At 50.5% G+C, this 24,668-nt stretch overlaps 1 protein-coding gene across 5 annotated transcripts in view; it reads right to left on the bottom strand.

Annotated features, from left to right (window-relative positions):
- MACF1 (microtubule actin crosslinking factor 1) overlaps nt 1-24,668 on the bottom strand; it is a gene marked incomplete at its 3' end in the record, with an annotated part of 145,532 nt that overhangs the window by 53,498 nt on the left and 67,366 nt on the right. For all 5 annotated transcript variants that reach the window (XM_079325687.1, XM_079325688.1, XM_079325685.1 and 2 more), the window contains 21 exons: nt 24,269-24,418; nt 23,726-23,941; nt 23,493-23,642; nt 22,647-22,874; nt 21,163-21,306; nt 20,842-21,075; nt 20,111-20,338; nt 18,283-18,798; nt 17,203-17,379; nt 16,646-16,769; nt 16,171-16,379; nt 15,348-15,665; nt 13,822-13,988; nt 12,826-12,982; nt 12,093-12,210; nt 10,801-10,863; nt 8,972-9,213; nt 8,432-8,561; nt 7,489-7,688; nt 5,747-6,242; nt 3,716-5,187 (listed from right to left, as the gene is read on the bottom strand). In XM_079325687.1, the coding sequence (XP_079181813.1) occupies nt 3,716-5,187; nt 5,747-6,242; nt 7,489-7,688; nt 8,432-8,561; nt 8,972-9,213; nt 10,801-10,863; nt 12,093-12,210; nt 12,826-12,982; nt 13,822-13,988; nt 15,348-15,665; nt 16,171-16,379; nt 16,646-16,769; nt 17,203-17,379; nt 18,283-18,798; nt 20,111-20,338; nt 20,842-21,075; nt 21,163-21,306; nt 22,647-22,874; nt 23,493-23,642; nt 23,726-23,941; nt 24,269-24,418 (5,739 nt within the window). The remainder of the gene's footprint in view (nt 1-3,715; nt 5,188-5,746; nt 6,243-7,488; nt 7,689-8,431; nt 8,562-8,971; nt 9,214-10,800; nt 10,864-12,092; nt 12,211-12,825; nt 12,983-13,821; nt 13,989-15,347; nt 15,666-16,170; nt 16,380-16,645; nt 16,770-17,202; nt 17,380-18,282; nt 18,799-20,110; nt 20,339-20,841; nt 21,076-21,162; nt 21,307-22,646; nt 22,875-23,492; nt 23,643-23,725; nt 23,942-24,268; nt 24,419-24,668) is intronic.

The raw sequence follows: 24,668 nt of genomic DNA, 5'->3' as shown, positions 1-24,668 counted from the left end.
TCCTCCTCACTGGGACAAAGTGTCCCCAGCAAAGCACAGCATCCTGGATGACACAGCTGAGATTTTTTTTTGCTGGAGGAAATACCCACAAAAGCTGCCCCATCCCTGGAAGAGCTCAAGGAGAGGTTGGATGAGCCTGGGAGAGTGGAAGGTTCTCACCCAAACCATTCCATGACTGGGGAGGCACCAGGATCCTTCACTCCTGAGCCCCAAAATCCCTGCCAGCTGCCCCAGGGCTGTTTTAACTCTGTGCCTTTTAAGTGAAATGTTCAAAGAGTTTGTCCAAAAACAACCAAGAGGGTCCCAGCACAAGCTTTGAAACCCACACATTCAAAATCCACTGTGTAAAAGATAAACAAAAGCCAGGCTTAAGCTTGCTTAGCCAGGAGGCCAAGCCACCCCAGCACAGATGTCTCCCCCAAAACAAACCCAAGAATTTGGCTGGTGGGAATTCTGTGGCCAGCCAGGACCAGCCCATGCCTGGGGATTTCTGCCACCTCTGCCCCCAACCACCTCTGCCTCTCCAGCACAAGCTTTATCCCATTGGTTTCACCATTGTTGGGGTGAGGAATTCTCAGGGAATTCCAGAAACCCCCTATGCCTTCCTGTGAGTGACCCCCCCTGTCTCATCTGTACCTGGGGAATCATTTCCCTGTGGAATTCTGCAGTTTGCCAAACTGAATCCACAGAGCTGTTATGTTTAGAAACATCTCAACTGTAGCTCATTTGATTCCAGTCATTAAAATTTAATATTTAGTGTAAGCTTTGAGAAACCTGAGCTGACAGCAGAGACAGTGGAGGGGGAAGAAATGCCCCAGCCTGGAAATTCCTACCAGCAGCTCTTGTTGGTGCCTGGCACTTGTCCCTTGTGCTGAACTCGGCTTTGTGAAGCTCAGCACAAAGATCCTCCCGACTTTTAGCACCTTTTTACACAAAGCAGAGGCAGCAATGGAATGAGAGCCACATGGGTTCAATTCCTGCTGGAGATCAGGGGTTAAAGATGAGGTTGCTTTGCTCTGACAGCTTAAAATGAGCCAAACCCACTTTTTATTTTCTGCTGTGGCACAGCTGGATCTGAAGTGATCCATTGGGATGTCCATATAAGCACAGGCTCCAAACCACAGAAATGCCTTTCAGCTGCACTTGATCTCCCCAGAAAACTCAGGGCTGAATTCAATGACCCCATTAAAATCTCCTCCTGATGGGATTTCTTACAATCCTGCTACACCCAGCCAGCCCCTGCCTGGTTTTCCCACACTCCCTGAACTCCAGCTCCACCCTGGATCACTGTCCTGGCTCCTGATGGGAGCTGGTCCCCCAAAATGCCATGAAGCAAAACCCCTCCTGCAAACAAAGCTTCCCCCTGAGCATGATCTGACAGCTGCTTCCCAAGCTCCTGCCTGGAGGAACCCAGCCAGGAGCAAAACTTACAGCAGGAGAGGGCTCATCCATCCCAAAGCCAGGATTAGTCCCTCTGTGACCTGGGAAAAGGCTGGGGAAGGGAGAGAGGAAATGCACAAATGGCAGTTTTCCAAAAGTTAAGGAGGTTGTGGCCTTTTGGGGAAAGAAAAGGGAAAAGAAAAATACATGGGAAGCTTCAAATATGAGCTGCTTCCAAAGTCATCCGTTCCCAGCCTCCACCAGAGCCTTCAATGCAGCTTTTTTTTTTTTTTTTTTTTATTAAAATCTGGACACAATGAGTCCAGAAGTGCCCACCTTTGTCAGGCCTCCATTGGCAATTTGCCTGGAGCCCCCGGGGCCATGCCTAATTTGCATCTCATTTACACAGATGTTCATTAAAATTAATGCCTTAAGACATAATATCTGCCTTGCATTTGAGCCTTCTGGACAGACAGAGTGTGACTGCTCCCAGAGAGTCCTGGTCACCCCATCCCTCACCCCATCCCTCACCCAGCACCAGGACAATCCAGGCAGCCCCAGCTCTGAAATCCAAGGAGGGCAAAAGTTGTGATTTTGTCTTAGAGAGGGAATTTATTAAGAAATAAAAGCATGGTGAAATAGAAATCGAGAGTAGAGAAGGAGTCAGGTTTATCCACAGCTCTCCCTGCAGTCCCTGCTGATGTGCAGATCAGGATTTGGGATTGTATTCCCCTAAGACAGGAGCAGCAGGTGAAGCTTTGCTAAGATCAGCTCTGCAACCTTTAGGATTTGTGCAAAATCCCTTGGGATGCACTGAGCACGGGAGGAATGGAGGAATAAAGGAATGGAGGAATAAAGGAATGGAGGAATAAAGGAAAGGAGGAATAAAGGAAAGGAGGAATGGAGAAAAGGAGGAATAAAGGAATGAAGAAAAGGAGGAAAGCTGCTGGAACCATGACAGCTCCATCCTCCACTCATGCTTCTCCCCCATTCCACTCCCAGCAAAACCTTCCCTCCCCTGCTGCAGCTTTCACTTTCCCACCCACAAAGGACTCATGACTCTTGGTAAGGACACCTCAGACCCCAAACCCCCTTGGCTCAGGTCACCCCAAGGTCACTGAGCCCTGCACCACCAGCAAACCCCAGGGTGGGTTAAGCTGCTCCTGCCCAGTCTGGGTTTTGTCATTGTTCCTAATGAGAGCTGCTCAGCTGGGAATAATCCCCTGTTCTGCAGGAAAGGTTCACTGATTTTGAGGACTAAAATATCCTTTTTGGATATATTTGTTCCAAGTAGCTCTGTGGTGTTTAATGACGAATTAAATCCTTCTCATTGATATCAGCTCAAAGCAAACTGCCCAACACAAGCAACACCATCAGGTGAGGTTGAATTTGTCCCATAAATACACTTCAGCTCTTTTTTATTTTTTTTTTTTTTTGGACAGGCAAACCTCAAACCAGAAACACCTTGTCCTGGTGAAGGTTTCACAGAGCTGCTCAAGTGGTGGAACAGGATCAATTAGCCATGAGATGAAAAGTAAATGGCTGTAAAACTGCCTCTCTCTCCCACCCCCCCATTAACACCAGGAAACGAGCAGCCAGATGTAAATCAGCCCAATCATCAACTCCTGAGCACATCAGGAATAGAAGTTTCACAGCAAGAGAATTTCTAAGCTGTGTTAATATAATTAATGTAGTGTAACAGCACAACCCAACACTGTAATACTGTAAAGAAATATATCAAACACACTCCAACTCTTCCCTCTCTCAAATCTTGATGGTCTCCATCAGCTCCTTGCTGGAAATGTGAGCAGCTGACATAAAACTTCACCTTGGTTTTATTTCCTGGGCACACTCCTTGTCTCACAGTGGCTCTTTTTTTGTACCCAAGGATCCCAAAATGGATGCAATGTGTGACCCAGAATGAGTGATCAAAAACAGGAACAGTGGGCCAGCCATACCTACAGGATGATCTGATCTGGACCAGACTCTCAAACAGTTCAAATTCACAGCTCAGGTGGACTCAGCCCCTCCCTTCCCCCAAAATCCAAATGCCACCCACCTCTAGCAGCCCACGAGCTGCTGGCAACACCAGCAGAACAGGGATTTTCCTGCCAATCCCAGACTCTTTCCACACCTTTTCACCACAGACTATCAAGTCCACCAGCAGGATTTCACATCCTCCAGAGCAAGAACATCCCAGTGCAAACCCACCCACAAGCAGAACAAACAAACAAACAAACAACGGAGACGCCGCGGCTCGAAATAAAAACCACAACGCCGAGAACCACTTGAAAAACAACAACAACAGCAACAAATTGTGATGGATCAAACTCACCTTGAAGTCTGCCAGCTGCTGCTTGATGGTTTCCACCTCAGTCCCCACCACCCACTGCAGGGCTTCGTTCTCCTCAGCTGCTGTGGTCATCAGGCTCAGCTCCTTCAGGCGGCCGTAGAAATCCTCGACGCGCTCCAGCGTGGTCTCCACCTGCTCCTGCCGGCTCCTGCCCCTCTCTGCCAGCTTGCTGCTCTGCTTGTGCAGGGTCTCCAGCTCCCTCTTCAGCCCCAGCAGGTCGGGGCTGCCCTCATCCTCCAGCATCCTCTTGCACTCGCCCTCGGAGGAGGCGATGTCGCCCTTCAGCCGCTGCAGTTTGCCCAGGAAGGCGCGAGCGTCCTCAGCCTGGGACTGGAGGCTGTCAGAGTCCCTCCCGATGGGGCCCATGCTGTCCAGCTCATCATCCAGGTCTGCCAGCTGGGAGAACATCTCCCTGACCCTGCTGTTGAACTGGCTGATCCCCTCCAGCTTGTTTTCCATCAGAGAGCAGCAGTCGTTGATTTTCTGCTTCACGGCCTTGAAGTCCTGCTGAGCCACCTCAGCTTGGCTTAAGAGCTGGGAGCAGTCAGATCCAGCTGGAGCATCTTCTACCAGACCTTGAGTGAGGTTTTTCAGATAATCCACTTGTGGCTCCAGGGCCTGCAGCACCTCCTGCTGTGCCCTGAGCTTCTCCAAATTCTTGTTGCTGCAGGCTTGAGGCCCCAGGGCATCGTAGATCTCCAGCTGGTGCTTCGCCCCTTCCAGCTTCTTCTCGATGTTCTTGAAGCTCTCCTGGAACTCCTTGAGCCTCTGGGACATTTCTTCAATGGAGCCAGTCTTGGTTTGCAGCTCTTCTGTGATGGCATCCATCTTCTGGTTGATGCTGGCCTTCTCATCCCGGATGTCATCCTCGTCCGTCTGGGAGGCGTCCGTCAGGATGTCAGCAGCACTGTTGAGCATCTCCAGCAGAGACCTGCGCTTCTCCACGTCACTCAGCATGGCCTTGGACCTCAGAAGAGTGGCCTCCAGCTGCACTGGATCCAGGGTGACCTCCAGCTCTGCCATCCTGGCCTTGCAGTCCTCCACCCAGGGCAGGAGATCGTCCGCGTGCCGCTGGTACTTCTGAGCCTTCTGCAAGCAGTCCTTGAGCTTGGAGTGTCTGTCAGCAGCCTGCTTGCTGAGCTCCTCCCAGTGTGTCTTCAGGCTGACCAGCTGATTCTGCAGAGTGGTCTTCTCCTCCCCAGGCTGGACTGAAAGCAGCAAAGATTCCCCCTCGGCCACAATCATCTCGTAGGAGCCGCTGTGTTGGTTGAGGCTCTTCTGGAACTCTTCTTGCTCCTGGATTTGGCTCTGCAGCCTCTCCAGTTTGGCAGAAATGGGTTGGTTCTGGGCTTGCTGGCACCTTTTGTCATCCAGCCAGGTCCTGAGTTCATCAAACATGTGCTGGAACTGCTGGGAGCTGGCAAGAGCAGTCTGCAGTCGGTTCATCCGGTCGGCTGCAGCGGCAACGAGATTAGAAGGTGACAATTAAGCTCAAAATCAAATAAGAGAAGTGCAATTATTTAAAATCATCTCAGATGCACCAACTGTGTTTTGATTAACAGGAAGGAGCTTTCCATTGCATCACCATTTTGCTCCCTGATTCATAAATCTCTGAGGTAGTAAGAGGCAGTGGTAATGCAGAAGGCTCAGCTCTCCTGACCAGTCTCTAAATGTAACCAGAAGAATCCCAAGATCAGAGGGTGGCCACTGGGGTTTCTTCATGCCCCAATCAGAATTTAGGATTTTTTTTTTCCAAGCATGTGCCATCCTGCTTGGTGAAGTGCCACATCAGTGGGGCTAAACATCTCTGCTCCCTCCCCAGGCTCAGGTATTTCTAGAGCTGGAACTCTCCCATGCATGATCCCACATAAAACACCCATGAAGAACCCTAAAAAGTGATAAATGGTCCTTCTCCTATTATTTTTATAAACCCAGTGATGGGAGAACCCTTTGGCAAAGAGCAGGGCTGGAGCTGACATCCCAACAACTCTTAAACAACCCCTCCTCTCTCACCTGCCAGATCTTCCAGCCCTTTGAGGGGAAGTGCCACCGTCTCCAGACGTTTCCTCAGCTCATCTTTGAGGTACTGCTCCCCAATCAGCACAGACAGGTCATCACAGAGGCTCTGAGCCTCTGAGATCTCCTCTTCCAGCTGCTCCAGGTCGGAGCGGATCTCGCTGGTCTCCTCCAGCTGCAGTTTGACAGCATCAGGCTGGGTGCTGATGGCAGACTGGCTGCTCAGGCGCTGCCCAACTGCTTTCACCTTCTCTGAGAGGCCCTGCAGGAGCTCCTGGTACTGGGTGCTCTTTACTATGGCTTGGTCAATCTGGCTGGAGCGGGAGTTGAGGCGCTGGGTGAGCTCAGACCATTTCTGGTTGACCCCTTGGAGCTCATCCTGCACTTGGCTGCTGGATGGAGAAACATCTCCAGGGCCACTCAGGATGCTCTGAGCTGCCTGGTTGAGCTGCTCGTGCTGCTGCCGGCGAGCCTCGAATTCCTTCAGCATAAACTGCAACAGAAATAACATAAAAATGTTTGCACAAAGCTGACAGCTGCAAGTACACACAGGCAAAACAAACCAGACCTTTATCCAGCCCAGGGAATCAGCAGGAACAGGCCCTGGGGTGGGACAGCACTTGGGCTGGGTAGCCCAGGATTTACTGTGACCTTGGAAGTTAAAAAGCTGGTCTGCAGCTCCAGGACTTTGGTCTCTCTCTTATTTATCCTGTAATGTATCATAAACCACTTAGATGAGATGAAAATCTAATTATCTCCACTGGGGCTTTTCTGCTCCAGGATGTGGCTGCTTCCAGCCATGTTAGGATTGGGAAGCAGGAGGAATGGAAGGGCCAGGCTGGCAGGCAGAGGGGCAGCATTGGCAAGTCCTGCAGAGCATCAGCACAGCCTTGTTTAAAGCAATTTCATCCTCCAAGAGGGGCCAAGTGATTCACTGGTGAGTCAATGCAGGGAAGGGAGCTGAGCACTGCATCCTTTCCAAGTTACTCACAGCACTTGGGGCTCAGCAGGGCTTGCAAGAGGAGCCAGGAGGTCTCTGAACACTCACAAGACAAGCACAAGTGTAAGAGCCTAAAATGAGGGATGGGGGACTCCAGGTGGGCTCTTTAAAATGCTATTTATTGTATTTAAATGATGCAGCAATTCATGGATTGTGGGTGACAGAGCCCAGCCCACAGCTGTGGGTTCATCTGAAAGCTTCTTCTAGTTCTGGTTCCAAATTTATTTTTCATTACAGAGCATCTTAAAACATTACAAGCAATCAATAGCTTTACTATTACCTACAGCTTATGACACCTACTAACATTATCATATTCATGTTACTACTTTCCAATCACAAAAGGTTAGTGTGTTACAGTTTAAGCTAGAAGTTGTTTTTTGGGTTTTTTTTGCAGTGGAAAATTCTGAGATCTTTACTTGCAAACAGCGTTTTTGTTTGTCTGTTGTTATGTTAATCTTTTTGCTTGGTAAAAAGATCTTTTGTTTGAGGTGGATTTATCCTTGGCTTTAAGTCATAAAAGCCCCTTCCAACTCACCTGCTCTTTGCCTTCTTAATTACCCAGTAAAACTTGCTCAGCAATTTTTTTTTTTTTAATATTAAAACTTACTATCATTTCTATACCTTCTTCAGATCCTACACTCAAAGATCTTTTTGTTATATCTGTGAGACCTTTTTGCCAACTCTCCATTCTTTCCAACACACAACCTGCTCCCACCAGGAGGACACAAACCCCTCTCACCTGCACCTGCTGCTTCTGAGCATTCAGCATGTTGGGGTCGATGGACAGGGGGCCCAGCACACTCATCATCAGCTCCTTCTCCATCAGCCAGGGCCTCAGCTGGGCTTCAGCAGCCTGGAATGTGGCCAGCTGTGTTGCTGACTCCTCCAGCTTCTGCTGCCGTGCTGCTGTGGCTTGGCTGGCCCTCTCCCACCTGCAGTCTGAAGCACCAAACCTCTGTTGGCTCTGCTTGAGCACACCCCTCCATCACCAAGGTTATTTTTTCCCTCCTCGTATATATGGAAATATCTCTGTTTTCCAAGAAAACCAGCGTGGCTCTGTCCACTTTCCATCTAACAAGCCATTACCCAAATCTAGTGGCTATAAAGAATTTGGAATCTCTGGAGGAGAAAACCTTGCAAGCAGGATTTCTGTGCTCTAGTCACTGCCACGAGCTGGGCTGAGCCATCTCACACCCCTGGCCCCAGAAATGAGGATACTCTCACATCCTCAGATCTCCTGGATGGAGTCAACACATCCCTGCTGCTTCAAAGAAGGGAATCTCTGGGCTTCTATTTGAACACACAGCCTTGTTTAGTCAACACTTAATTACCTAGGATAGCCTCACTAATGACTAGAATTTTATATCAAGCAGTGAAGCTTTTAATCAAAATAATCAACCTGTGCCGCTAACACATTTTTCCCCTCCTTTTTTTTTTGTTTTTTTTTTTAAGGAGGCAATCCTTTAAAACCCACATCCATCCCAGAGATCCCATTAATCACAACAGTGCTCATCTCAGGAACACCCTCCATAGCAGACAGCTCAGAGATAGGTTTGCTGTTTACTGAATTTTAATTAGAAGTGACTCTGCTCTGGCGTGACTTTGGGATTGTCCCTCACTCCTGAGCCACGTCTAACGTGATGTTTGGAGACAGAAGCCTCATTAATGCTTCAGGCACTTACTCAGGTCTTCCTGCATCTTCTTCCAGTTGGCTGCTTCTGGGGAATCTGGGTATTTCTCCAGCAAGCCAGAAAGTGCTTCCTTTACCTTCTGGATCTTCCCAGAATTCTGTTCCAATTCAGCCAGAAATGCCTGGAAAAGAATGATTTGAACTTCCTCAGATACAGGGCAAAGAATTACTGAGCAGGAATAAAACAGCAGCTACAAGCTGGAGCTGGATAATTTGTGTTCTTTGCTCTTTAATTAAATCAATTTTTTAGCAATATTGTGAGTTGACTTGGGCAGGGAAAGGCTGGGAATTGCTTTCCAGCAGAAGCTGGAGTGACCCACACTCCAAATAATCTCTTTTTCCATCAGCCTGACATCAACAGGTCTAAAAGCAAAGGGGAACTTTGCTGCTCCATGGCTCTGCCTGGAATTCCTGACCTGGGCAAACCCTTGTGGCCAATTCTGTGCAATTAAACACATCTCTGGGATCCTCTGGGGCACACACAACCCTTCAGGTGATGCCACCACCCCGAAAAGCCGCCGAGTGAAATCACCTTGTTGTGCTCAGCTTGCACTCGCATCGTCTCGGTCCTGGTGGGTGAGGAGGAGGCATCCAGCTCGCTCAGACTGCGTTCCTTGGACTCCAGCCACTGCAGCAGGGAGCTGGCCTCCTCCTGCACCTGCTGCATGCTGTCCAGCAGGGCTGAGAGCTGCTGCAGGCGTTCCTGCAGCGCTGCACCCAGAGCCTGGTAGCGCCGCCCCACCTCCGACACGTCGCACTGGATCTCCGTCAGATCTGCGCCCAAAAATCCAGCCTGGGGTCAGCAGCACTGCCCCCACCCTGTCCACCTCAGCCTGACAGGGTTTAACCCAGCCCCAGGCAGTGCAGAGCTCCTCATCTCAGCCTCTTTGGGTTGATGTGGGCAGGAATGTGGATTCTGTCACCATCTGTTAAACCAGGTGGGGCAGTGACCCTGATCTCCATGGAGATATCCTCTGCTAATGGGCCATCTTTAAACCAGCTGGGCAATCATCTTTATCTTTCCACAGCCCATCCTCCCTCCAGGAGATATCTCCTGTTAATGGGCCATTGTTTAAAACTGGGTGTGGCAGTGACTCTTATCCCTGTGGGAGATATCTCCTGTTAATGGGCCATTGTTTGAAACTGGGTGTGGCAGTGATCTTGATCTCCTGGCACACATTATCTGCTAATGGGCCATCTTTAAACCAGCTGGGGCAATCATCTTTATCTTCCCACAGCCCATCCTCCCTCCAGGAGATATCTCCTGTTCATGGCCATTGAGTCCCAGTGCATGACTGATAAAATTACATCATCCCACTGGGAGATGCCCCACCCAGGGGGAGAAGCCAAACATTTCCTACTCAGATAAAAACTGAGATTTTGTACAGCAAATTATCCATCTTCTCACTGGATTCCAGATGAAAGCCAGACCTTTCCACATCATCCCTGCACCTTCAGAGGAAACTGCACCTTCTCCAGGAGCACTGCTCCAGCTGAACCACATCTGCCACTGCAGGAGTATACAGCCACCATGGAATGGGACTGTGCCACCACCCTGACTGACTGATGGGTGTCAGCTTGGATTCTGACTCTGGCAGGGTTGGAATTGTTCTTTATAATCCTGTATTTCTATCTATTTAATTTTCCTAGTAAAGAACTGTTATTCCTAATTCTCATATCTTTGCCCCAGAGCCCCTTAATTTCAAAATTATAATAATAATTTGGAGGGAGGGGGTTTACATTCTCCATTTCAAAGAGAAGCTCCTGCCTTTATTGGCAGACACCTGTCCTCCAAACCAGGACAGTCATCTTCACCTCTCCTGCCATATGGGATTTTCCACTTGTCCCCACTATGCCCTGTGACAGTTTATAAACAAAGCTCTCTGTGAGCTTGATGCAAACTGAGCCCCCTTTCCATAAAGCCTCTGCTAATACAAGGTTGAATAATTTGGCACCAAGATATGAAGCCATTTTTATGCACCTATTATCTCGTTGAACTGGCGAACTAACAGCAGATAACGGGCAATAATTAAAATTGCTCTTCAAACTGGAGGGCTGGATGCCATTATAATCCCACAGAACCAATACATTTAATTGCAGGCCTTAAAATGATCTCCCATTTATCAGATCCTAACAAGGTGTCAGGGTGCTGTCACTCCCCAGGGCTGCTCCTCTCTGTCCTTCAGCCTGACCTCCACCCTCCATGGCTGCAGCTGAGAATTCCCAACCCACTGCCAAGCTCATTTCCCTTCTGCTGAGATGCTGATGGTGTCACACTGAGGTTTGTATTCCCAGGGAATGGAAATGCATGGATAAAAAAGGGACAAGGGGATGGCTCAGTGGTGCTGACTGTGAGCTCACCTTTGCATGTGTGGTATCCGTTCACGCTGCCTCCTGAGCCTCCTGGAGAGGGGAGAGTGGCACCTGGGCAGAGGGGACAGGGAGAGGGACAAGAGGGACAAGACAGAAGTGTGAGGGATGCAGACAGCAAGTGATGAATGGCTGCTGCATGACAGAGACCACCAGGAACCAACCAAAGTCTGCACTGCCCACCTGCCCGTTCATTTGGTTTGGAGTCCCTTTATCTCTCCTCACTTTCCTGGAGCTGCTCCTGCCTTTTTGGAGCTCCTGGAGCTGGGCAGCTCTGCCAGCACCCCAACATCACCCAGAGAGCAGGGATAACGTGGCTCCTGCATGGGCTGCAATTCTAGGGACCACAGGTGTCTTGCCACCCTGGGAAGTTGCTACCCTGAGAGTGATTTTGTGAATTATACCCAATAAAACTGCTGAATCCTGAGGGGATTCATTCCCCCATATCCTCCTTTTTTAATGGGATGAAACTCCTCAAACCAGCCCTGTGCTGATGCTCTCTCTGCCCAGAGATGCAGGATGCACCAGTGTCCCTGTTCTGGACACCAGATGTCACAACCAAAGGCAGATTCACATTTCCAGGCAAGTCTCTCTTTTCTAACCACACAGTTTAAAGCTTTCATGGACAGAAGGGGCTGCACCTTGGGTCACCCACAAGCCTCTCCTCACTTCTCCTGATGCTTTCCCAAAGAACTGCTCATGAACTTAATCCTAACAAACATATCCAGACCATAAATTCCTGCAAATTCCCATCAGTGATGAGAGTCCAGGGACTTGTTCTCACAGGCTGGAAGACATCTTAGAGCTGCTTTCCAAATGAACCAGACATAATCTCATTGCTTCACAGACTTGAAGCCAAAAGGGAGACCAGTAAATCACATCTGACTATTGCAGCCCCAAATGTCATCCAGATATGAAACCCAAATGCTGGGGGTTGATTAAAACACTCCAGCCCTCAGGAGGCTGAAGAACATCACCAGGAGAGAGCAGGAGCCACTTCCAGGAGCTCCCAAGCTCTGTCAGAGACTGATATGTGTCCCCACAGCAAACACAGGGAAATTCAGAGCTCGTTAGGCTACAATTAATTAAGCTGAATTAGGATGATGCATTAAAGCAATGAGTGCCAGTGACTCTGGGCTGAGCCCCACCACACTCACATCACCACAGGCCCTCTGAATTTGGTAAAAAAGGGGGAAATAAGCCCATTTTCTGCTCAAGGCAGGCTCAGAGAAGATGCACTGGTGACAGCAGAGTTTTCCTCAGGGCTGTTGGCCACAACTCACCTGCCTTGGGTGGGGTGTTGGGGGCTGTGATCTCCACGATCAGGTTCTCCAGGAGGGTCCCTCTGTGGGCAATCTCCTCCACCTGGGGCCCCTTCCCCTTCCATTCCTCCAGGAGATCCTGCTCAAAAAGCAAAGTTTGGGGTTGGAGGCCACACTTTCTTTCCCAGGCACAGCCCTTCCCTCCTGGCCTGTCCCCTCTGTGGGGACACCAGGACACAGCACCCAGCTCCTGGTTGCATCAACGAGTGGGTGTGACACGTCTATTTTTGCCAGGGGGGAATCAAACAGCAAAAAAAAAAAAAGCTCTTCCCAACTAATGGGTCTGTTGAAGGAAACCTTCTCCCTCCCACCATTCTGGGGACATCCCTCCTCCCCCTCCCTGCAGAGCCCAATCCTGCTCTGCTGTGACTCAGCAGAGCTGCTCTGCCTCTGAGCCAAACCCCAGCACATCCTCATTTATCACAGCCCTCTGCTGTGACAAGAGGCCACCTTCCACATCTACCACAGGAAACACTCCAAAAAAAAGAGTGTGTTAGAGTCTCCCACTCCCAAATCCCACCCAGAGCAGCACAGGGAGTGACAGTGCCTAACAAAACCTTCACACTGCTCCCTGAAAACCACTGGGTGCACACTGAGAACCCAAACCACTCCCCAGACCTCTGCTTGCTGGGATTTATTTCACATCCCAGCATTTCAACACTTTCCCAGTTTGACTCCAGCTCTCTTGGCCCACCTGGATCTGCTGCCTGTGCTGCTGCAGCTCCTGGGTGCCCAGGGAGGTCTCAGCAGGTGGAATTTTGCCTTCACTCTCCCTCAGCCACTTCCTCATGGCACCCACCAGATTCCGAAACTCATCCAGCTGCTCCTGGCAGGATGATGCATCCTTCTCCCTGGGAGTGAAAAGGTTTCAGAGGGTCAGAGCTCGTGCTCTGCACTGCAATTGCAACATGGTTGTGTCTCTAGGAGCCTTGTTTTTTTTTAATTATTATTGTTATTATTAGATGTTGCCTGGGAACAGCACAAAATGGGGTGCACCCAATTCCAGCCCCTCAGTGCTGCTGACCCCCTCAAATCCTGGCTGGTGGCACTTTTGGGCAGACCAGTGGTGGCCAACAGCCATGGGGCCACCACTGCCAACCTGGTCAGGAGCTTTGTCCAGGGAAAAGTGACATTTTTGGGAAGACAAGGGTCATTCATGGGGTGTCCCCCCCAGGCACCTGCACCCTGGGGGAGCCCAGGCTGTGCTGCCCCTCCTCCCTGGCCACAGCTCCATCCCTCCTGAGCCCCTGGATGGGAGTCACAGCCTGCACAGAGCTGAATTTCTGGGGATTTTTGGGAGTTCCATCTACTTTTCCTCACCACCTTCCCTGCACTCCACAGGGATTTTGGAGAGCTGTGCCTCCTGGAGATGCTGCTGCTCTGACCCTGCTCAAACCCCCTTTTATCCCCACTCCAGGGCACTCCAGGCTGCTCTCTGATCCTCCCAGCAGCCAGCAGGATGCTCTGGGATGGAGCTGTGGCATCTCCCACACTCTGGGAGTGCAGAGCTCCTGCTGCAGCACCAGGAATTTTTCACAACGCCCCCAGCCAAGGCTTTTTTTAAAAGCACCAGCTGGAGCAGAGCTGCCTCAGGATCCTGGTGTGGGAGGAGGGCAGCAGGAAGAGCTGCCCCCCCTTTTTGGAAAGGAGATCTTGCTCAGACCACAGAGCTCCCCTGGCTGGGACTCACCTGTCTTTTGCCACCTTTTGTAGCTGGAGGAAATCTTTCTTCAGGCTCTGCAGCTTCTCCTGCTGCTGGAAGGTGCTGGGGGCAAAGCCACAGGAGCTCAGCTCCTCAGCCAGGTGCTCCAGGGTGGCCAGGTCCTCCTGGTGCTGCCTCATCTCTGAATTCAGCTCCTGCCAAAAGCAAAAGGTGATGCTGACCCTGTTCCCCAGCAGCAGAGGGGATGAACTGGGCAGTCCCATGTCCTGTGGGCAGGACCCTTCAAAGCCACTAAAATATAAATGGCACTAAATTAAAAAAAAAAAATAAACAAAATACCAAAATTTAAAAAGCCAAAATAAAGGTGGGTATAGTTCTAAACAGCCCCCAGTCATCATACCTAAAAGGCTTGTGCAAAGCATAGAAGCACCAATCAAAAAAATGCATAATCATGTAAACAGTAGTCTAAAAATGTATAATTAAAACTAAAAAAACAAACACTAAATCAACTTCTGCATAATCACATTAATCTGCTATGCAAAAGTCCTGTTTCTCCCACAGTAAAATCCTGCTACATCTGGACTAGAACCTAAAAACCTGGGCACAGAGCCCATCTGAAATCCAGTCTGGTTGGACTAGAACCTAAACCTGAATACAGAACCCACCTGAAAAGAAGTTTATCTGGACTACATCCTAAAAACCTGGCCACAGAGCCCATGTGAAAGCCAGTCTGTCTGTACTAGATCCTAAACCTGGCCACAGAACTCATCTGAAAGCCAGTCTAGCTGGACTAGAACCTAAACCTGGGCACAGAACCCATGTGTGAAAGCCAGTCTGGCTGGACTAGATCCTAAAAACCTGGATACAGAACCCATCTGAAAGAGTGGCTGGACTAGAACCTAAAATCCTGGCCACAGAACCCATTTGAAAACCAGTCTGGCTGGACTAGAACATAAACCTGGGCACAGAACCCATCTGAAAAGCAGTCTGGTTGGACTAGAACCTAAACCTGGGCACAGAACCCATCTGAAAAGCAGTCTGGTTGGACTAGAACCTAAACCTGGGCACAGAACCCACCTGAAAACCATTCTGGCTGGACTAGAATGTGAACCTGGGCACAGAACCCATCTGAAATCAGTCTGACTGGACTAGAACCTAAACCTGGATACAGAACCCATCTGAAAGCCTGGCTGGCTGGACTAGGACATAAACCTGGGCATAGAACCCATCTGAAAACTATTCTGGCTGGACCAGAAACTCAACCTGGCCACAGAGCCCATATGAAGATGAGTCTGGCTGAACTAGAACGTGAACCTGGGCACAGAACCCATCTGAAAATGAGCCTGGCTGAACTAGAACCTAAACCTGGGCACAGAACCCACCTGAAAACCATTCTGGCTGGACTAAGACATAAAATCCTGGGCACAGAACCCATGTGAAGACCATTCTGGCTGGACTAGAACGTGAACCTGGGCACAGAGCCCGTGTGAAAGGCAGCCTGGCAGCAGGGAAGGGCCAGCCCTGGGTGCACAGCTGGCACATCTGGCTCTCACCTGGACGTGCTGGCAGAAGCGCGCGATGTCGCGCTCGGGCTGGTTCCCCGCGCACAGCGCCCGCCTCCTGCTCTCCGTGAACTGCTGCAGCTTCTCCAGCAGCTGCTCGTACTGCTCCACCTGGGGCAGCAGCCCCTTCAGGCTCTCCTCCCTCTGCTGCTGCTGCTGGCACAGCCTCCCAAAGTGCTCTGTCACCTGGGCCAGCTTGTCCTGCAGGGTGGAGGCCGCGGGGCTGTCGGTGGCCGCCGTGAATCGTGTCACCATCTCCCTGGTGGCTTCCAGGCAGCTCTTCTGCCTGGCAATGTCCTGCTTCAGCTTCTGTTGGGGGGCACAGCAGGAAAAGGAAGGTTTTTAAGACCAGGAGCACCAGCAGTTTTGACAGAGTTGGGAAAAAAATCGGTTTATATCCCAGATTTCCTTTCGTTTCTAAGCTGCCCAACATGCTCTGCTTTTCTCTGTGTCTGAAATGTTGTTAGCAACGAAAAAAGATTTGCAACAAGTCTGTGACCTTGTATGGTTTGCCCAGACATGCTGGAGCTGCCCCAATTTCTGGACTCAGGTGCCACATCCAGGGCCTAGAGGGGGCTTCTTGAAGCAGCCCAAAAAAGCCAAATTTGGGGTTCAAAGTGCAACTTTGGGGTTCAGACACCAAATCTGAGTTACCTGGAGCACCTGGGCACCTTGGGAGCCAAATTTGGGGTTCAGAGGTGCCAAACTTGAGGCTCAGGTGGAAACCCAGAGCTCAGGTCCCCAATTTGGGCTCGGGTGCCAAATTCAAGGCTCAGGTGCCACTCTGGGGTGAGAAAGCTGGGCCCAGCCTTACCACACTGGTGGCAAGTGAGTCCTGGATGGAGGCAGAGGAGAGCACAGCTGGCTGATCCTTCTCCAGGCTCCTCTCAATCTCAGCCACTGCCTGCAGGAGGCTCTCCAGGCTCTCCTGGACACTCTGGGACTGGGCGATGGATTTCTGCAGCAGGTCCGAGCGCTCCGACAGCTGCTGGGAGAGGCTCTGGAAGCGACCCACGATGGCATCTGCAGGGTCCAGCACACAGGACACTCAGTGGTACAGAACTCCAAGTGCTCACAGGGGTCACCTTTGGCTCCCCCAAAACTCTCAGTGCTGATAAATCCCCGCCCCAAACTCACAACCCGAGCGGTGACATCCCTCCCCATGTATAAACACAAACCCTGAGGAGGCACTGCTATGTGATTACCTCCAAATTCCCCAAAAAGTGATTTATCTTTGCACTCTCTGGCTTGTTCTAAACCTCCCCAACCCTCCCTGCTTTGCTCTGTACCTGTTGTTTCCTGGATGTGGCCATGGTCTGGGGCTGGCTCCCCTTGGATGTCCAGCAGGGTCCGAGCTGCTTTCTGGAGCTTCTCCACTGGCACCTGGTGCTCAGCCAGGTCTCCCTGCAGTTGCTGTTTTCACACAAGACAAGCCAAAATCAGAGCTGGGTCTCATGCAGGATTCCCACACTCATGGAGTTCAGGGCTCCATTTGCACCCTCTGAGGGATGCTCTGCACTTTGTCACCAAATTGTTATGAAATGATGGAAAAACCCACACTGCAGGCAGAGCTGGATCAGAGGTTTTGGGCTGTCCCAGTGCTCTGGCACCCTCAGGAGGGAGGAATGTCCCTCTCTGTGTCCCTCTGGGGTGTCTGACTGCAGCCCCTGCTCCTCACTCTGAGCACCACTCCCACAAGTTTAACCCTACAGGTGTATCTTTGCCCTCACCCACCAAAAAAAGCCCCAACAGGTCAAGCCTGCTCCCTGCTGCTGACTGCTCAGAGCAACCAAATCCCCATCCAAGCTCCAACAATTCCCAGGAAATCCCCCCAAGGCTCCTGTACCTTGGTGCTGGTGAGCTGCTTCTGCAGCATGGCCAGATCTGAGGAAACCACCTCAGAGAGCAGCTTCCCAAGGGCAGCTTCACTGTCCTGCAGCCACGTCCTGAGAGACTCTGCCACCTCCTGGAACTGCTGGTAGTGATCCAGCAAGGTGTTCAGGTGGGAGCCCAGCTTGGAGCACTGCAAAGGAGCAAGGAGAGGTGGCAGGGATGGACACAAGCACTGAGCAACACGTGGGAAATGTTGGAGTCAGTGGGTCAGGGGTCTCTCTGAATTAATCAGAGAAATCAGAGTGCAGGGATTGAATTAAAGCCTGTGGATGGACTGAGTATATTAAACCACTCACATATAAAGTAGACATTTAAGTAGAAGTAAGTTTTAGCTTGAGTTCTAATGCTTTTAGTAAGTGAAAGGCTTCAAATGCCAAAGCTGCAGTGTGAGTTCTAGTGAAGGTTGAAAAACATACTGATGTTTTCTGCAGAGGCTCCAGGACCATGATTCTTGACTATTTAGACATAACAGAGCTATAGTGAAAATATTGCTGACATTTTTCAGACAGAACAAGACTGAATGCATAGCCAATATGTAACCAGGTGTGCTAAGAAACTGGAATTCTAATGGGTTAAGGAGTGGTGGTCTGAGTTTGTTGGAAAAATCCTACATAAGAGTTTGTACTGGGGAGAGTTGGTGCTTCTTAGCCATTGGCTTTTGCAATTTGCTTTTGCTACTGCCATTGCCACTGCTTTTCAGCTTGCCTTTTGAGACTGATGTGCTTTATAATAAATTACCTTTTAGCAACTATTAGCTGCTTTGCTTATTTAAGATAACCCAACAAAGTAGGAGTCAAGACCTCCGGGGGTTAAAAACCTCACAGGAATCAGCAAGAAAATAAAAACAATTTTAAAATAATCAATCTTGCCACAAGCTAAATGAATTATCAGGGGTAACATGCAGACAAACAGCAAGACAAGGGTGTTGTCCAAGCCCTGAAGAGGATGATCCTTGTATATAGAAGTGCAGGCTGGAGGACAGGACAGCACAAAGGAGGAGAAGAGAGGGCACATCTCTCAGCCCTTGCCATACCTTGGAGTGCAGCCTGGTGTATCTCTGAGTTGCATCCTCCAACTTGCTCCTGACCACACTCCTGGACATCACCAGCTGGGACTCGGCATCCTCAGCATCCCCATCCAGAAACTTCTGCCCCGACATGGTGACGAAGCGCAGGTCGCCCTTGTGGGAGATGACATCCTCGGAGAAGCTGCCCTGGCGCCTCAGCAGCGCCCTGAGCGAGGCAGGGTCCCCGTGCCCCTGGCACATTCCCTGCAGCTCCTGCTCCGCCTGCTGCAGCCAGGCCTGGAAGTCGCCGTGGTCGCGCAGGAATTTGCGCAGCTCGTCGCGCTGCAGCTGCGCCCGCTTGAGCCGCGCCTCGCAGCGCGCCAGCGCCGCCGGGTACTGCAGCCTGAGCTGCGCCAGCTGCGCCTGCAGCTGCGCCCTCTGCTCCCCTGGCAGCCTCTGCCCCTGCTTCTCCAGCAGCCCTGCAGCTGACTGAGTGGCCAGGATGACGTCCTGCTGCTGGGACAGCAGCTCCTGGTGCTGCGCCTGCAAGAGGCAAGGTGAGCTGGGGTCAGGGGCTGTGGGACACGCTGTGACACTCTGGGAGGGCTCAGGGCCAGGATGGAGCAGCCTGGTCTAAGGGAAGGTGTGCCTGAGGCAAGGCAGCTCACCCTGCCCAGGATGATCTGGAGAGGAATGTTGGGTTTGTCTTTACAAACCAGCTGTGGATCTGCTGGTAGATAAAACCAGCACTGGGAGATAAAATCAGCACTGATAAAACCAGCACTAAGAGATAAAACCAGCACTGGGAGATAAAACCAGCACTGGGAGATAAAATCAGCACTGATAAAACCAGCTCTGAGAGATAAAACCAGCACTGGGAGATAAAATCAGCACTGAGAGATAAAACCAGCACTGATAAAACCAGCACTAAGAGATAAAACCAGCACTGAGAGATAAAACCTGCACTGGGAGATAAAACCTGCACTGGGAGATAAAACCTGCACTGGGAGATAAAACCAGCACTGGGAGATAAAACCAGCACTGGGAGATAAAACCTGCACTGGGAGATAAAACCTGCACTGGGAGATAAAACCAGCACTAATAAAACCAGCACTGGGAGATAAAACCAGCACTGAGAGATAAAACCAGCACTGATAAAACCAGCACTGATAAAACCTGCACTAAGAGATAAAACCAGCACTAAGAGATAAAACCAGCACTGGGAGATAAAATCAGCACTGGGAGATAAAATCAGCACTGATAAAACCAGCACTAAGAGATAAAACCAGCACTGGGAGATAAAATCAGCACTGATAAAACCAGCACTGAGAGATAAAACCAGCACTAAGAGATAAAACCCGCACTAATAAAACCAGCACTGAGAGATAAAACCAGCACTGATAAAACCAGCACTGGTAGATAAAACCAGCATTGGGAGATAAAACCAGCACTGGGAGATAAAACCAGCACTGGGAGATAAAACCAGCTCTGGTAGATAAATGAAACAATGGGAGGGATTCCACTGATTGATGAATGGGAAAAGAGATTTGCCTTTACAAACAAACTGTGGGTTTGCTGGGAAATGAAATTGGGTATTGGAAGATGAAAGAAGCAATGGGGAAAACTGTGAATTCTATAAGAATTAAAAATTAAAAGGCAGGGTTGTACATGAGAGGGGAATCTCAGGTATCAGGTGTTTGGGCAGTCTGTGCCTCTCAAGTACCTCTCAAGAAATTTGGATAAAAGGGAGGCTGCATCCTCCAAAAATCTGAGAGATCCCAGGGGAATGCCCCATGGCCTCTCCCTTTTATTTTATTCCAGGAGGCTCTGGGTGGGATGAGGGGGCAGTGCTGACCTTCAGCCTCTCGTACAGCTCCTCCAGGCTCTCAGCAGCACTGTCTGCTCCCACAGCTTGACCATCTGGAACATCCCCAGGGCTTTTTCCTGCTTGTGTCCCTGCCCCTGGGTCGACAGGGTGTGGTCTGTACTCTGGGAGTCCTCCCTTCTGCTCCAGCGATGCCACCCAGCTCAAAAGGGAATCAATCTTATTGCTGTTCTCCTCCAGCTCTTTGGCAGCTTTCACCTGAAAGCACAAGGGCTCCAGATAAGAATGACCCAGTTCTTGCATGTTCAGCAAACTGCTGCACGGGGGAGGGAGACAAAAATCAGCAGAATTTAAAAAGAAGGAAAAAAAAAAAAAACAACCCGAGGAGTTTCCCTGCCTCAGCAAATGCCTGAGACACCTCCAGACCCTTTGAGGCTCTCTGGAAGGTGCAAAGAAGCTGTGAAAAAACTCAGCCTGGCTCCTACATTGAATTTCTCATCCTGATCCAAGCCAGGGTCCTCACCCCAAAAGGGCTGGATGTGACTGATAATCCCCATCCAAAGGCAGAGTAAGGGATCTTTCCCTCCCCCATTCCCTGCAGAATCAGCCAAGGCATTTCCTGACAGAAATATCCAGGGGAAACCTGGCCTGGGGAACACCCAGGAATGAACCACAAATTGCTCTGTGCATCACCCAGATGGCTGCCAGGACCCCACAGACCCCCCCAAACAAATCCTGGAGGTTCCACAGCCCCTGGTTACCTTCTCAGTCTCCTGCTGTACTGCAGCACTCACAGCACTCTCCAGCTCCTTCTGGGCCACCTCTGTCCTCTCCTGCAGGGACTGGTACTGCTCCTTGGCACGCTGCAGGTCCTGCTGCAGTGCTGCCAGCTCCCCAGGCTCCAGCTTGGCTTTGTTCTCCTCCAAAAACTGCTCTGTGCTCTTGAGAACCCCAGCAAAGGAGGCAGCTCTGCTGTGGATGCTCCTCTGCAGCTCCTGCACAGACAAAGCCACCAGGCTCTGGGCACTGCTGGGCTGCAACCTCCACACCTGAGCCCCCCAAAATCTTGAAATATCACCCACCTTAACATCACTCTGCCTCTGCTGCAAGGCAGGCAGGTCTCCTTCTGCTCTCTGCTGCTCTGCCAGTGTGTCCTCTGCCTGGCCCAGCCAGCGGCTCAGCTCAGCCAGGCTCTGTGCCCGGGCTGCCTGTTGCTCCTGCAGTGTCTGCAGGCACAGCAAAGAGGACAGGGGACAGTCAGAACCAGCCCTGCACTCCCTTCATGCTGCTGAAAGGCAAGGTGAGGTTACAGCTGCAGCAGCTCCTGCAGGGCAGGATGCAGCACAGAAAACTTTGTGGCTCTCCAGGTGCTCCCTGCGGTGGCACCTCTGTCACCATTCAAGGTTTCAAACCATTCAAGGTGTCAAACCATTCAAGGTTTCAAACCATTCAAGGTTTCAAACCATTCAAGGTTTCTCTCTGTGGAGCCTCCAAAGTGGAGCTGCACTGCTCTCCCAGGAAAACTCAGCCACGAGTTTCTGTGCCTGTTCCATTCCACCTCACAAATATTAAAACAGCAGCAGAAACTCTCTGAATGAGAGGAAACAACAAGCTGGGTCAGGCAGCACCACTGTGGAGCCCCAAACAACCCCAAATAAGGTTTGTTTTTAATGATTTGGGGTTGGAAAGGGAGCCCTGGAGAGGGAAAGTGTTTCTGTAGCTGATCCAGCTCCTCTTTTTGCTGCCAGAGCACAACACAGAAGCGCCAGTTTGAGCAATTGAGCATGATGTGACCTGAGAGTCCCTGTGCCACCCCTGTGCCAGGGGGGATAAAAAGGGGCTTTTGTTTTTTTTGAGTTTTTCACTGGGCATTTCAGCAAGGTGATGTACAAACTTGTGCAAAACACTGTGCCTGCTTCTCCCAGTCACAAAATAAAACAACAGAAGCAAATTGAAAGAGCCTTCTTAAGAGCTCTTCAGCTGCAAAGCTGCGAGTTCTTCCTGGGTTAGGATGGGTGCACACTCAATCTGAAAAGGCAAAGCAAACTGGTTAATACACACACACACTCCAGAGGGGACAGGCAAGAGTTACAGACAGCAATTGTTAATAAAAAACCACATCAAAATCCTGTCTTGGGTGAGAGGATCCATGCAGTGCTGGGTGCTGCAGCAGTGCAGCAGAGATGTGAGGATTTGGTTTTTTTTTTTCCTTGGGACAGCAATGCCTGATGTGTGCAATGGAAACTGGACATTAAAACTGTTGGGTGGGCCCTCTGCACAGGGATTTTGGGGGTGGTTACAGGGTTTATTCCACCCAGCCCCAAACAATTCCATATTTAGCACCCAGACCTCGGAAGGGCTCTGGATTTTGGGAGCAAATCAACTTTCTGCCTGGTAGGAAGAAGAAAGACTTTCAGAGGAAGCTCATGATATGCAGTGAGAACTCCTGAACTGTGGCATGCAGGGGAAATCCCAAACTGGAGGTGCCTCAGCTCCTGTTCCTGTGGCTGGGAAGAGCTTCAGCGAGCAAAGGGCAGCCAGGGAGGAGATGCCTCACAAGCTTCACCTGCTCTGTCTGCTCCACTTGCTGCAGACAGACCTGCAGCACCTCCACCCGTGCTGTCACACGCTCTGACAGGTCCCTGAAGGATTTCTGCAGCTCGTGGAGCAGCCTCAGCAGCTGCCTGCTCTGCTGGGGGGTTAAATCCTGTGCATGCTCTGAGATCAGGAACTGGATGTCGAAGGCAGTGGTGTCCAGCTCAGCCTTGGTGTCAGCCAGGGGCTCCTTCAGCTCCTGAACAGGAGAGAAAAAATGTAAAACAGGTAAAATGATGCAGCCAGGGCTGTGCTGTACTGCAGGTGTCACAGGAAATGTATTCCAGAAACACCAAACTCTCCCAAAACAGCACTGAGCATGGAGGTGGGAGCATCTCAGCACAGGGATTTTCCAGCTTCCCTCTGTGAGCTGCTGGAGGCATCTCACCAAGAGGTTTCCTGGGTGTGTGTAGAGCTGCCCTTGTGTCTGAAGATGGTCCCTGATTGCCACCACCAAAACTTGGAGATAATCTATAAATCTATTGCTAGAAGATGGATAAGGGGCTCCTCGTGGAGGTGATGGAGACCAGGGCAGGTGTGATGGAGCAGCTCCCCAGAACATGCAGCTCTCTCCTCAACATCCTGACAGGAATCTCCCCAGGCCACTCAGCCACCCCCTTGCACAGCAGCAACTCCAAACAACCAAAGCAGGCTGTGCATTTTGGAAACAGAGACTTTAGAGACCACCCAGCACATCGAGCTCCTGCTGCAGCACCAGCTAAGGGCTCTGGGAGTGAAACAGGATTAAAAGCTTCTCCTCTGTGCAGAGGGCAGCAAGTTCATCAGGCTGCAGGATTAGGGGCATTGCCATGGTTACCTTGTAGTGCTGCAGGCAGTGGCTCAAGCTGCTGGCATCAGTGGCCTGCTGCAAATCTCTGTCATCCAGTGACCCCGTGGTGACACACACCCAGCTCAGCAGCTCCTGGAGCTTGGCCTGAAGAGCCTCGTGCTTGGCCAGGATTTTACCCTTAAAAAACCAGAAATCCATGGTTAAAAGGAGGAATTTTAGGAAGCTTGTAGGGCAGCAGAGGGAGAAGGGGTCAGCTCTACCTTTTCAGCTTCTGCTGCCCCACGAAGGTTTTGCAGCCGGGACTGCAGGATTTCATTTGCAGAGCTCAGAGACTTCTGGAGGTTCTTGGCATCCTTCTCCAAAGCCTTCAGCAGCTGCTCAGGGACTTCTTCAGGGGGGTTGGCCACAATCCTCTGCACAGCATCCAGCTCCTGATTCACTGGGAAGCTCAGCTCCTGCAGCTCAGTGCCCAGAGCCTGACACAAACGCAGCATGGTTATGTCTAGGACAGGGTGACTTCACCTCCCTGCTGCCAAAAACCCAGCAGGGGTTTTGGAGAGGCAGCTCCAAATAGTCTAGAAAGATTCATCATCACTCTCCAGCCCTGCTCAGCTGCCAGAACTCTCATTTCTGCCTTTCTCCAGGCTGTAAAATTCATGTCAGGCTGTTGTCTGAGCAGGGAGGAGAAGGTGGATGAGGTTTGACATAAAACCCTGTTAAACCTGAGACAAAACTCCCAGAAGCAGGGGAGAGGGAGGAAAGCTCAGTCTAACATCAGGCAGGCCTGGCCCAGACTCACTCACCTCTGCTTGCTGCCTCAGGTCATGCAGGGCTGCCAAATTCTGCTCTGCTGGCTGCACCCGTTTGATTCTCATCTCGATGTCTCGGAGCATGGACAGATAAGATATCAGCCTCTGGTCATGCTCCAGACACATCTTCTTGCTGAACTTGATCTGCAGAATCAGACAGGAAATCAAAGCTTCAAACTCAGGCAGAAAAGGAGATAAAGTGTTATATAAATTTTATTCTTTTTTTTTTTCTAAAGGAGAAATTTGTTAATAACGTTCCCGCTCATGGACTCGCCACTTGCCAGCCTTATCTAGAAGATTTACTACAGGAAAAATAAAAACACATGGCTCTTCTTCCAACATAAGCTTATAAATGGCAAGAGATCTCTTGGTGTTGCAGCAAAAAGTGCCAAAA

The sequence above is a fragment of the Erithacus rubecula genome (assembly GCF_903797595.1).
Source record: "Erithacus rubecula genome assembly, chromosome: 23".
Classification (NCBI taxonomy): Eukaryota; Metazoa; Chordata; class Aves; order Passeriformes; family Muscicapidae; genus Erithacus; species Erithacus rubecula.
This window is presented reverse-complemented; position numbering and strand designations above follow the sequence as displayed.